The 12,973-nt window shown below is 48.9% G+C and overlaps 1 protein-coding gene across 1 annotated transcript; it reads right to left on the bottom strand.

The window, feature by feature from the left end:
* Window positions 1–8,281: 8,281 nt before the first annotated feature.
* On the bottom strand, window positions 8,282–11,646 carry LOC120838444 (protein ALP1-like). The gene is made up of 3 exons (XM_040208380.3): window positions 11,167–11,646; window positions 10,880–11,087; window positions 8,282–8,652 (listed from the first exon to the last, which is right to left on the bottom strand). Exons 1-3 carry the CDS (start codon window positions 11,632–11,634, stop codon window positions 8,282–8,284), a joined length of 1,047 nt encoding a protein of 348 aa, XP_040064314.1. The 5' UTR covers window positions 11,635–11,646.
* Between the last annotated feature and the right edge of the window lie 1,327 nt (window positions 11,647–12,973).

Below are 12,973 nucleotides of genomic sequence, written 5' to 3'. Positions count from 1 at the left end.
ACCCTTTCATTGGTTCACGCATAATACCATGCTTAAACGGATCAAACTTCTACTCGGACAGCATCATCAGTGGTTTTTTTTTTTTTTTTTTTTTTTTTTTTTTCCGTGTAAACGGTTATAAGAATTGAAAGATCGCAACCAGCTGCTTTGTAGACAGCTGGTTGCGGAAATTTACGCCGTCTGTAATTATCTCTACGGCAGCCTAGCTGCTTGAGGTCATCGCAACTATAAACTACAGGTTGCAGCGACCAACATATGTAGATAAACGTTGGTAGCGACTGCATTCTCGCATTCCCACGCATCACTCCGAACAGAAAGGCGCTAGTTTCGGTTTGAAGTCGGTACCTTTTCTACAACATAGATGGCGGCAGCATCAGTCTTCTGCACTCGGTGCATTTGGCGAGTTCGTCCCGAACCGGATTTTTAGGTCGAACTTTCGGGGTTCGACTGTGTCGAACCCCGAAAGTTCGACCTAAAAATCCGGTTCGACAAAAGTTCGCGACACCCCTATCTTATAGCGAGTTCGTTTCACGGCACTCGTGCCCACGCGTGCCCACTCGCAGCGTGGAACGGGTTCGTTTCGGCCGGCACTCCACGAGTGGTTGCACTCTCAGAGTTCGTTTCAGCGCTGACACCCCACGCGTGCATGCACTCCCTGCACCGAGAAAATCGGGGGAGTGCGCCAAAATGCAATCCCGTCATGCCTCGCTCCGGTGGGGCCGGCGAGGAGCGGGAGCAGACGACGAGGGTTCGTCTGCTACGATGTGTCGCGGAACCGAACGGAAAAAAAAAAAAAGTAGATTTTCTGATAGAAATCGCGTCCCGCGGGCAACGAAATCAAACGCGAGCTTGAATTGTGAGCGTCTGCTATTTCACGAAAGAAGCAATTGACAACCCGTGATTTACTTGCAGGTTTTAAATCGCTCTGTTGCCGCACAGACGCTGAAATATACCAGTGTGTAAAGAAATGCTCAGAACAAACGCAACAGCGGCCCCCGAGATGTCTATCACCATCCGTGTGCGGGTGAAAAATTTAACATTTGTCGACAAAACTCCCCCAGCAGAAACCTCTGACTGCCCAATAAGCATCAGAGAAAGCTAAAGATGGAGACTTTACCCGAGGATTGGGCAACATCATCATGTTTAACATTTGCCTACGTCAGCTAACTTGCCCCGTCGTATTTTGTTCGAAAAAGCTCTCGTTCTCGACACCCTCACCAAGGCTAATATCTAATCTACCTATAATGACGATCCAAATCGAAAGTCCCAGTTTTGCTGGATATTCCAACAGGCTAGTTTTAAGCCGTACCCTTTCATTGGTTCACGCATAATACCATGCTTAAACGGATCAAACTTCTACTCGGACAGCATCATCAGTTTTTTTTTTTTTTTTTTTTTTCCGTGTAAACGGTTATAAGAATTGAAAGATCGCAACCAGTTGCTTTGTAGACAGCTGGTTGCGAAAATTTACGCCGTCTGTAATTATCTCTACGGCAGCCTAGCTGCTTGAGGTCATCGCAACTATAAACTACAGGTTGCAGCGACCAACATATGTAGATAAACGTTGGTAGCGACTGCATTCTCGCATTCCCACGCATCACTCCGAACAGAAAGGCGCTAGTTTCGGTTTGATGTCGGTACCTTTTCTACAACATAGATGGCGGCAGCATCAGTCTTCTGCACTCGGTGCATTTGGCGAGTTCGTTTGAGCCCAGTTTTCCGTGCAACACTCTGTGAGTGCGATGCATTCTGGGAGAGAACTCGAACATGCCAGTGAGTGTGAAACGAACTCGCTATTAGGCAGCTCTTAGGTGTGACAGCTAGCTATGCCATTTAGCATAACCTAGTTCCGGTTTCGGTTTGGGCGTTTCTGCTCCGGTTCTCCGGTACCCTTCTTCTCTTTCTTCCCATCTTTCGTTCTTGAGTCGCTCCTCGCTAGGCTCTCGGGAGCTCTTCGGCTCCCAAAGCCGCTGTTTCTTTTTTCTTTTTATCTTGACGCAGTTTTATTTTAATTTTTACAATAAAATCCGTGCAAAATGTGTAAAACGAAATTTCCACTTCACAAAACAGCCGCGTATGTCTTGTTCGTTTGTTTTTTCTACTGTAAAACATTGTAGGAGGAGGAGGAGGAGGAAAAACTTTATTTGTCTCAGGGTGATTAGAGAGTTTTAGTAGATCGTTTCTCACTCCGATAACGATACCCGATACTGCGCCGGAGCCATCACGCATGCGCTAGAGTATCGGGTGTTTCGGGCGCAGGTATCGGGAATATTGGGAAATATCGCGCGCACTCTCGTGCATCGCGAGAGTTGACGAGATCCGGCAAAAGCTGAACGATCATGGCCGCTCCACTCGAGCCTCTTTCTGCCCAAGCGGGTCGAAAACGATTCACGATCATCGAGGATATCCTCCTTTTAAGGGAAGTGCTTGCGGTGAATCCGTTTGTGAATTCTTCACGGTGGGATACAGTGGCCGCGAACCTAAATGAGGCACTGGGGAGGAACTTCAGTGTTCGCGGAGTGAGAGACCGCTGCGACCTGCTGCTCGGTCTGTTCAAGCGAGACGACCGCACAAACTTGAGAAAGTAAGTCGTTTTTGAGTCCCGTTTGAAAGTTCAGAAGCGTTTTAGCTGGGGTGCCTTCATGTGCGCTTTGCTTGGCGTGATGACATCTGGATCGCTAGGTTGGACATTTGAGAAAAGGTACATGGAAGTGACGTAATGCAAAGGAGGAGCGTATCCTAGCAACACTCACGTGGCGGCTCTGCCCACTTTGACGCCGCTACGTCATCGCAAACTTGACACCGGTCACCCGTTTCAGCGACGTCCGGAGCCAACCACCGACGAGCGGAAGTAGCTACGCATTCCCTGAGGCGTCCCTACGCGCGGGATACGGGGTAGGATTTACTACGACGCGGGGAGCAGTTCCTGCGTTTAGCGAAGGAACCGCAACCAATCCTTTGCGTCGCTGGCCGTCGCATCTGTTCTAGTACAGGTAAAAGTATTGAAAAACAATCAAAACCTTTTGGGCGTTGTTTAAACAAACCGCTTTTTTGTACCCTTTTGCAATACATTTAAGAATTAATTGGAGAGAGAGTTGTTCCAATATTATGCGGGATGTGCGCTACGCGCCTTCTTCAAAGCAAAATGTCGAACCACGAGGAGCCGGGTGTGCCGGGGGCAGCGGAGGGGTCGGCGGAACCAACGGGGAGCGCGCGAGTGACGGCTGCTTTAGTCAGAAACAATTTTTTTATCTTTCGAGAACTTGCTATTGCTGTGCTCAAATAAGAATGTTTGGCGCAACATCTGTGATAATTCTTTCAAAGTGGTCCAGTGTTTATATGGTGGTATGCGCTAGTCAGAGAATATATATATTTTTTTTTTCCTTTCGAAATTTAACTATTGTGCTCAAATAAGACCAGAGTGTTCAACACGATATCTGTGATATATACTTAAGATTGCCCAATTGCTTACATGGTTCCAGTCGATGCTCAGTTTTACTTCCAAGAATGAAATATTACATTCCATGTTATCACACTTTTATTCATGAAGTCACAGGTTTTTCTTTAAGAAATAAAGCAATTTTCAAAACAAACTACATGTGCACTGTCTTGAGATAACACAATCACCTAACTTTGATGAAGTACCATAAAAGAGATAATAAAATGGAGCAGAAGGCAAGACGCTTTGAAGCATTTGTAAAATGAAACAATGTCCATGACAAAAATATCCCTGGTTCAATCAGCAACTAAGAAAGCAATCTCTGCAAAAGCAAGCATTTCTTTCTAGAGGTAGTCTAAATTACTTCTGAGTTCTTTGCAGGGGCAATCCAGATAACCTGTTGGTCTGGCAACTAAACCTCCGAACCTTTTCTGTCACCACCATACTGTCACTGTCGACTGCGTCTCGTGCCTTCTGCTCATAAAAATAAAATAAAAGGCTGTATCGATTTCACCGCGATGCACTCGACACGTATCCGGAGGCAGCACGCTGGCTGTGCGACGAACTTCACAAGGTGTAGGAGCTGAAGAGAGTATGTAGCTTGTGGACGGCCATGACTGTGGAGCAGGAAGCGAAGTGTGCACTTTACGGCTTCCACGGGGAGGGCTTCACTGAGGGCAAGAATGTGACGGGGTCCTTGGTGGTCAGGACCTCAGTCGTGGTGGCGAGAGGTTCCCTGTCGCTGGCGGCGTCCGTGCTGGGCACCACCGCAGCGAGGGCGCTGAGGGGCTTCCCGACGGAGTCCCTGGTGGTCGGGACTACCGTCGTGGCGGCGGACCCCTTGCGTGTGGCGCTCCGCACGGGCATGTCTGCGGCGGGTTCCGAACCGGACGACAAGGCGCTGCCTCAGAGCCTTCCCCCTGTCCGAGAGGCCGACCGGAAGGCCGACCGGAAGGCCGACCGGAGGGCCGGCAGGAGCCAGCCTCTCGGGAGCCGACGCTGACCTCTCCGAGCTCGGCTCAGAACCGTCCGAGCTCGGCTCAGACTCCAACTCTGACTCTTCAGGGTCGGAGTCTGACTCCGGTTCTGGCTCGCTCGATGCAAGGTAGATGTAGTGGAGCACTGCACATGCCGAAATAATGGCGGTGGCTGTTGAAGGGTGGTAATACAGAGCCCGGTGTACTTACCACCATCACGTTGAGGGCGTAGAAGTACTTGCGGCACCAGTACGCCGCCTTCGTGACGGTGGGGTCGTTCTTGGACGGGCCGACGATGGAGACCATGGTCCCGTCCACGCAACTGATGACGCCGGGTATCCTGCCGAACAGCCTGAAGCCCTTCTCCGCGTCGAACCTCTCGCTCGGCGTCTCGGGGAAGTGGATCCAGCCACGCTGGACCCCGAGACGACGCACGATAGCGACGGACACGGCGCGGACCGCAACGCTGACTGTCGTTTGGTCCCGCGCTACGTGTTCGTCGCTCGCCACCATGCCTTGGAAGCTCCCCGTGCCGTAGAAGCGCAGTGCACACAACACTTGAAGCTCCACAGTCATGACCGTCCACGAGGTACGCACCCTCCCCACCTCCGGTTCCTCGCGAAGTTCGTCGCACAACCACCGCACCACGATCTTGGGCAGGCGGTATTGCTTCCAAAAGATCTCCTCCGCGAGCTCGAATGCATCGCGGTGTTCCCGATACAGCCTTTCTGGCGAAAAAAAAGCTCTATTAAAGAAAAAGACGAATTGACGAGACGGCGACGCCTCGCCGCCGAACACATGCTGCCAATGACACCTAGTTCCGAGCAAGTACCTTTTGAAACGTACTCGGTACAAAACGAAACGTCATTTTGTTGTCACGTCCGGTAGCCGACTCCGCCCAGTTTTGCCGACTCCGCCCACATTTTTCTAGGGAAATTACGTCACTTTTGTTTCCAACCAATCAGACGTGATGACGTCACTTCCGTGTACTAAAAAAAGGTACATGTACAATGTCGAACCTAGCTATCCTGGTCATTTTGTTTCGAACGCTTATTTTTATTTTTTTGTTCTGAAGCGCGTGAAAGTGCATGTCCCTGCACGCGCTCGTGGTGCTGACTGTGCTACGGCGACATTTTGTTTCCTGCGATTTCTTTGTATTTTCCCTGTGAGCGCGTGCTGTCGGCATCGGGTACTACCAACGATGGCATCACCCTAAACAGAAGGACATTGAGGCACTCTAGTTTTAGCATACTGCCATACCCTGTCCAACAGCTGGCGCAACTGCGAACTAGCGCGAGCTTGTTGTTTGGAAACGGACATGCCTGTGCCGCTAGACATTTCGCGTAGGAAAGCGCGTTTTCAAACTACCGAGTTCGCGTTGCAGCTTTCGCGACACGGAGATGTACTCATGTTCGTTGACTGAAATAACAGATCTACGCTTGAGGAAGACAGGCGCACTTGTTGATACCGCTCTCCCCCTGAAACCCTTACATCCGGAACGGAAGAGCAGTACACCGAAAAAGAGCAGCTGCTGCAGGATGTTGCTGATCTGGCCTGTGAATTTTGTTACAAGGTTAAGCCAGTGCTCAGGAAGGCGGCAGCCACCGAGGAATGTGCCACCACCACCTCCACCGCTGCGCTGGAACCGCGGGAACGTGCCACAGCCACCACAACCAGGCCGGCGACAAATCGGGCTGCTCGCGATGCTGCCACTACAGCGCGAGTTGTTGCGGCTGCAGCCGAGTACAGACCGGTCAATCATAATGCAGCGGCAGGGCAGTCTAGTAAGTATGACACGTGCGTCATGAACCCCACCTGGTTAGGAAAGTCAGGTCGTCATGACCGCTCCATCAATCGCGTTTGTCTACGACTGATATTAGGCTACTCGCGAGTTCCCATCGAATAGCCTACTGAGGACGACTTACATGGTCTGCTGCTCTCAAGTAAAAGTGTAATTTACTTGGGTACATCTGTAGTTCCCACAGCACAGCTTTGAGTAAACTGCCGAGTTCTGATTAGGTATGCTCTAAACATACATTAATGTATGTTCTAAACATACATTAATGTTTCAGGCATTCAGAAAATGCAGAATGCTAAGCCGGCATGAACAGCTTCTTCTATTCATGGACCATTTGCCCTCACGCGCCGCACATCGGAGTGTCGTGATGTGTCGAGGAAACGATAAGAGGCACTACATATTTCGGAATGGCCTTTTGAAGATCTGACTCCATCATACCTGCGTTGTATTTTTCATACATTTTCAATGCCCAGCTCCACAGCGTGTGTCATGATACACCACAAATATTTATGCAATACTCTATTTACAGGTTCTGAGAACTGCCAGTCTATCTTTGCTGACATAATGAACGGCGTGGAGGACGCCGACGCCTCGCAACCAGGCAACACAGACCAAGTTGTGGAGCTGGCCTCAGCCCCTGTACCGCCGGTTCCGACCCCTGTGCCGCTGGTCCAACCCCCCTTGCCACCAGTCCAGGCTCGTGTGCCGGTTACTTCTGTCGCACGACCTAGGACTTGGGGCGGACAGGGTAAGCACTGCCATCTTTCAGTAGATGCTTCAAGCATACGTTAAACTTTTGAAAGAGGATACACATAACCCCATTTGTAACAATTCTCCAAATCTGCTCTAGAAGTTTTGGGCTGTGATTTACATTTGTTATTTTTTGCTTACTAGACAGACATATCTCAGTCACTGTTTGAACACACATGAATTACCCAGTATTTTTTGTGCAGTACCTTCATTGAATGTCCAGGTCCAATAAAATAAATAGTCGATCAATTGTCACCCTACACACTAAGAAAAATTTTAAAAAAGTTGTTTATTTGATGCTGTGTGCATTGTTTCCGTTGTTGTATTTTTCCAGCAACCAGGCAGAAGCGGTACAGGGAGCACCTTACATCGCTGGAGAAGAGAGCAGAAGAGGACCGCAGCATAAAAAAACTAGAGATCGCTCTTGAGGAAAGGCGTCTCGCCATGGAGGAGCGCCAGATGGAGAGGCGCCTGGCCATTGAAGAGCGCCAGGTGACCTTAAGCGAAAATCGCTTAGCGTTTGAAAGAGAAAAATTTTATGTGCTACAGGAGGCTGGAGCAGAGGAGAGGAGGCTTCGTCTCCAACTGCAAGAACATTACCTTAAAGTAGTGAATGGTCAAATTAACAAGTAAAGTTAAGTGTGAGCAAGTGGTATGACATCATAATACATAATGCAATAAATCTTTCATTTCATTAAACAATGTAGTTGAAAAGAAACGGCAGGGGTAGGCCCGTTCGATTTACTATACAAAGAAATATTTTGAGTGTAATATTGAACAGACAGGAAATGCTATGTTGGCAATGACTGGCAAAGCAATAACATGAGACACTTGAAAATCACCACGCTGATAAAATTTATGTCAAGCTGAAGGCGCTTGACGAATAACAGAAATAGCATATACTTAACATATAAACCTGTATCGTTCACAAAACTAAAACAATATGGGAACACGGTTGCTGCTTTGAAAAGAACACAAGAGGAAGATAAAAGAAATGCAGCAGGTAAACAACCAGACAATTGCACAAAAGTCATCCCGTGGAATAAATAGTCATAAAAGATGCTATGGTCTGTTGCAACTAAGAAGGTAGGGCGAGAAAAAGAAAGACAAAGGAGGAGGAAGCAGATGAAACGCTAGAGGAGGAGGTTTCCCCCACTCCTCTCCTGGGTTCCGTCTACTTCCTCCTCCCTGGCCTCCCTTTCCCTCGCCCTACCCTCTCGAGTTGCAACATGCAACAGACTATAGGCACTCGGACAAAAAAAAGATTGCACAAAAAGAATTCAAATTATACGAAGTCAATAACGAGGTGAAAGATATTCATCCAGCGTCGGCGGAGACAACTGAAAGTACGTGGAGGTTTGGCTGCCATACAGGCACGTGTGGCAGTTTGTTAACAGTGTTGCAGCCTGATACATATCGCTCACGCGCTGCAGCCTGTGCTTCTGATTTTTTTTTGAAATCTACAAAAGCGAAGAGAGTTGACACTTTCCCAAAGCCCCATTCTACTGCTTGCCTCACGCTGCTCATTTTTTTGTTAAAGTTCTGCTCTGCGGCAGTCAAGCTAGCACCCATGAATGGTTTCTGCAACAAAGGCCGCAAAGGATAGGCAGGGTCACCGTAGATCGTGTATACGCTGCCCTGCGCGAGGTCCTCAAGCCTTTCATAAAGGCCGCTCAGCCGCAGGATACCTGAAAAAGGAGTCAGACGAGACACAACGATAAAACACTGAGTAGCATATATTTGCAATCACCACCTGCACGTCGATAAGCCACAAAGATCGACACGCCCTTTCCTCACTGCATAGAGCAAAACATTGATTTGTGTGACCTTGTTTGGCTTTGCCAATTTAGAGGTCAGAGGGTACTGTTGCCACTGCCACAGCCACCTTGTTTAATGTTCCAGTTTGAAAACATCCAAATTTGTTGGCATTTCAAACGCGAAGGGATTTACATCAGAGCTGTGGACGCATCAGCCGCCTCGGTCGAGGCAAAGCGTCGGCCTACGGATCCCCAGGTGGCGGGTTTGAATCCCCGCCGAGGTGCCAGCACTCTGATGGAACAGTCAAATTTGGGGGTTTTACGTGCCAAACCAACGACGGGTATCTGGCACGCCCCAGCGGAGGACTAAGGATTTATTTGGACCACCTGGGGATCTTTTGACGTGCAACCGAAAGCTCGGTTACACGGCGCCTCCTCTGCAATAAGCCTCCGTCAGATTGCGGGCACCTCGGCCGGGATTTGAACCCGCGACATGGGGATCCGTAGGACAGCGCTCTCGTCTCGGAGCCACCGAGGCGGCTAGCACTCTGATGGAGGCTTATTACAGAGAAGGTGCCGTCGTAACCGAGCTTTTTGTTGCACATCGAGATACCCAGGAGGTATAAATTAATCCTCCACTGGTGCGTGCCAGTCGCCCGTCGTTACTTTGGCACATAAAGCCCTCAACTTTTACTTCTGCGGACAAATCATTCCCACCACGGCAGTTAGGCACAGTCTCAGGTTACCAGCTTGACATCGTTTTAGCTTGCTGCCCTTGTTCGGCCAGTGTCTTGCACTGCGTCAGCGACTGTGACTGCTGCCATCATGTGTTCAATAACTGGGCTAATGGTTACCAAAACATTGGTTTACTGGAATGCCCGATGATCTTGTGAACTGCCAAGCTGGCAGCTCGCATGCAGGCTCTCGTCTGCACGATCGAACACGCTGGAAAACTATCCGCAACTCTCGCAAGCAGCCTAATGAAACAAGTAACCACGCAAGGGTAAGTGCTGCATTCAGTGGCAATAGGTCTACTGCAGTAGTCATAACTGACATGTTAGGATAGGAGTAAAGGACTGCCATTCCTGGTCCATTCTCAGCTTTGTCTTCTTTTATTCCACAGTCCCAAGCTTATACAACAACGCCCTTTAACAAAAAAGCAATGGGACAAGTGTTTGCCTCCCTTCGTACTGTCACATTATTTTTCCACCCCAGTTTAAGAGTTTAACTCCCTGTCCGAAGAACACCAGCTTGACTTTCAGCATTTAAGCATGAAATAATATTTCTTCTGTACTATCACGGCCAAGATGAACTGAAAAGCCAGAATGTGAGGCAGGCAGTACTTTCCAAGCCGCCTGCCGCACTGTTCTGCAAACTGTGATGCACGATGAGGGCAAGACATACCCCTTTCTGCGCTCGTTGTGCCACCCTGAACTTCTGTGTTCTCTGCCTATGAAACAGCAGTTCTGTTCAAATGGATGCCTCGATGGTCGGGTCATCTTAAAGCTCCCACTCCAATTGGAAAGAATAGGCTTTTTGCAAAAATCCCTCATTGCCTGCCTCCCCTGACACTGAAGAGAGCAAGAGGTATAGCACAGTTGCTCGCCTTACTTTGCTGTCGCCTCCCCGGTGCTGTGGACAGCGGAATCGTGCTTTGAAAAAGGTCTATTCACCGATGCAGCTCTGGCAAGCTGGCGGTCCCTGTCCCTTGAAACACGAAAACGCCCTTTACGTGGTGTACCCTGAGGTCGAACCACATTCCTGTAGGTGCGATCTATGTGTTTCGGGCACTAAATCGTTTACCAATTATTGTGTTATCATAAGCACAGTCTTTCGACAAGGTCTGCAACAAAGATTTATTCTGCATCGTGCGTGGGTTTTGAGGTTTGGCGAAAGGAAGAAATGTCGCAACCATTTGCTCAATAGCAGACGACACGGAAATATAGAGGTGAGCCGCCAGTGTAGAAGGAACTCTGTGTTGGCCACGGCGCCCATCACAGTTTGCAGAACAATTTCACAGGCTGCCTTGATAGCAGCACGGGTCTTGCCTGTGGCGTTTCAACTTATTTTGGCTGTGATAGAGGCTGTTCCTCTATTTATGAGCGCTTCTTCCAAGAACCTGTAGGTTACGATTTCCGAGTTTTTGCTATTGACTTACCGGCGTCGTGTCGGTGTCCCGGGTAAGGGCCATTCATCTCCACGATGATGCCGTTGGCACACATGATGCCCTGATACTTGATGGCGTGCACACGCTTGTGGCCAGAGAAATAAAGCCGCTGGTCCTCCGTGGGTCGGCAGATGGGGCGGGCCGTTCCATCAACGAAACCCCAGCAATTCTGAAGAGGTGCCCCCTTCGCGCGGACCGCCTGCAAAAGCAAAATCAACAACGCACTTGCATTTTTTTTTCTTTTTTGTGTTTTTAATTTAATTTTACAATATGCTTACCTCGGAGAACTCGTCCAAGCTTGCACGGTTCAACCACGTGTGCGCTGACAGATCCGCGGTCAGCTGCCCGAACATGGACGTCAAATGGTTTAGCACCACGGTCGTCGCACTCGAAAGTGTCGAAGAGTGGCGGCCAAACATGCCTTCCAGGTCGCAGAGGCGGTTGGGGTAGGAGAGTCTCCGCAGAAGAATACACAGAGCTTCCTGCCCGGGGATGGCGACGTTCTGGGCCGTCCTAATTGTATGAGGGACTCGCAGCGCGCTACACAGCTCCATTAAGTCCATCTGCTCAAAACGAAACTGATGGCGGAAAGCTTCACTATCTATGTTGAGCACATCCAAGTAGCCTCGCCCGGACCTAAACCTCCGCGGAACGGGGTACTCCATATCCAGAAAGGAGAGTTCTTCAATTTCGTCCCACCTCAAAACAGCTAAGGCCAAGGGATCCTCGAAAACACACGTCGCCATGGCTCAGGTTGGTCACTCGCTCGACTCGCTCACGCCCGTGCCACCCGTGCTTTGTATGGCTTCCCGTGACAAGCCACGGGGGGGGGGGGGGGGCTAAATTGGCTTGTCTTTAGTTGGCTAGATGTAGCTTGCTGCTGCATTTCTCTAATTTCTGCTACTTATAAAACTTAATTGTAATTCTATTAAATGTAAGAACTGTTATTTTTCCTTCAGTGAAACATCTTTCTTTTATTTCGTTATTTTTCGTTTTGGAAATTGCAAATCGTTTCCACTAGGGAGTGCCCCAGCGCCTTAAGTGACCGTATCGGATGTATCGTCTTCAAAACGGTCTACTAAACGCTCATTCCTGTTCTGTGTATCGGTATCGTATGGTTATCGTATCGTTATAGGGTATCGTTATAGGAACGATCTACTAAAACTCTCTATTGTTGAGCGGGCAGGATAGGGAGCTTATCCCCGCCTGGTGGCTTGGAGTCCATGGACCCCAGCGACCCACTCAGCCCGTTGGGTGACCCTGTCCTGAAGTACCGGGTCCGAGCTGAGCAGCGTGGCCTCCCACTGCCCCAGGGTAGCAATGCCAGGCCCGTCGGGCCAAGGGTCCTTCGGGCAATTCCAAATGATATGGGTTAGGTCTGCCCTCCCATGGCATAGCGCACAAGAGGGGGTGAAGAGGCCTGGGTGTATATGGGAGTAGAGGACCGGATTGGGATATGAGTTGGTCTGGAGCTGTCGCCACGTAGTGGCTTAGTTACACAATCTCCGCATTGACTCCTGACTGGTGGAGCATTTTGGGGCCAGCGAAAGTAAGCGGTTCGAAAATATTTGATTGGACCACATTCGTATATACATGATTTACTTCAGACGCTCTGTATGTTTTAAAAGAATCAGATACTAATACTCACAAAAATAAATGAATATGAAAGAGTTCGGCATATCGTACACTTCGTAATAGATTTTTAACGGAACTGAGTTAAGAAACATTTTCTACAGGGAAGATGCTGAATGATCCATTCGCTTTCACTCCGACTCGGGCACGGGAATTAAGTCCAGAAATAAATAAGACATCACTAACAGTACTAGTCATAAGAGTATAATAAGAGTGCAAAGCACACAGCGCATAGTACAAATTCCCAATTTCCGGCTATTATAAAACATACGAATTGGCATAGCCTGAAACACGCTGCGGGCGAGACATTACCAAACACTGAGAACTCTATTCGGAATCTGAGAAAATTCAGCGTCCCCAAACATTCCTCGAAATACATTTGATCAGAAAGAAAGTATGGCTTTAAAAAAAGCGGCTAAAAAACTATAGACAGTGGATACAAAAGTGGATACA

Source organism: Ixodes scapularis, unplaced genomic scaffold (assembly GCF_016920785.2).
Source record: "Ixodes scapularis isolate PalLabHiFi unplaced genomic scaffold, ASM1692078v2 PGA_scaffold2__306_contigs__length_199485367, whole genome shotgun sequence".
NCBI lineage: Eukaryota > Metazoa > Arthropoda > Arachnida > Ixodida > Ixodidae > Ixodes > Ixodes scapularis.
The sequence above is the reverse complement of the archived record's forward strand: the minus strand, read 5'-3'. Positions and strand labels throughout refer to the sequence as shown.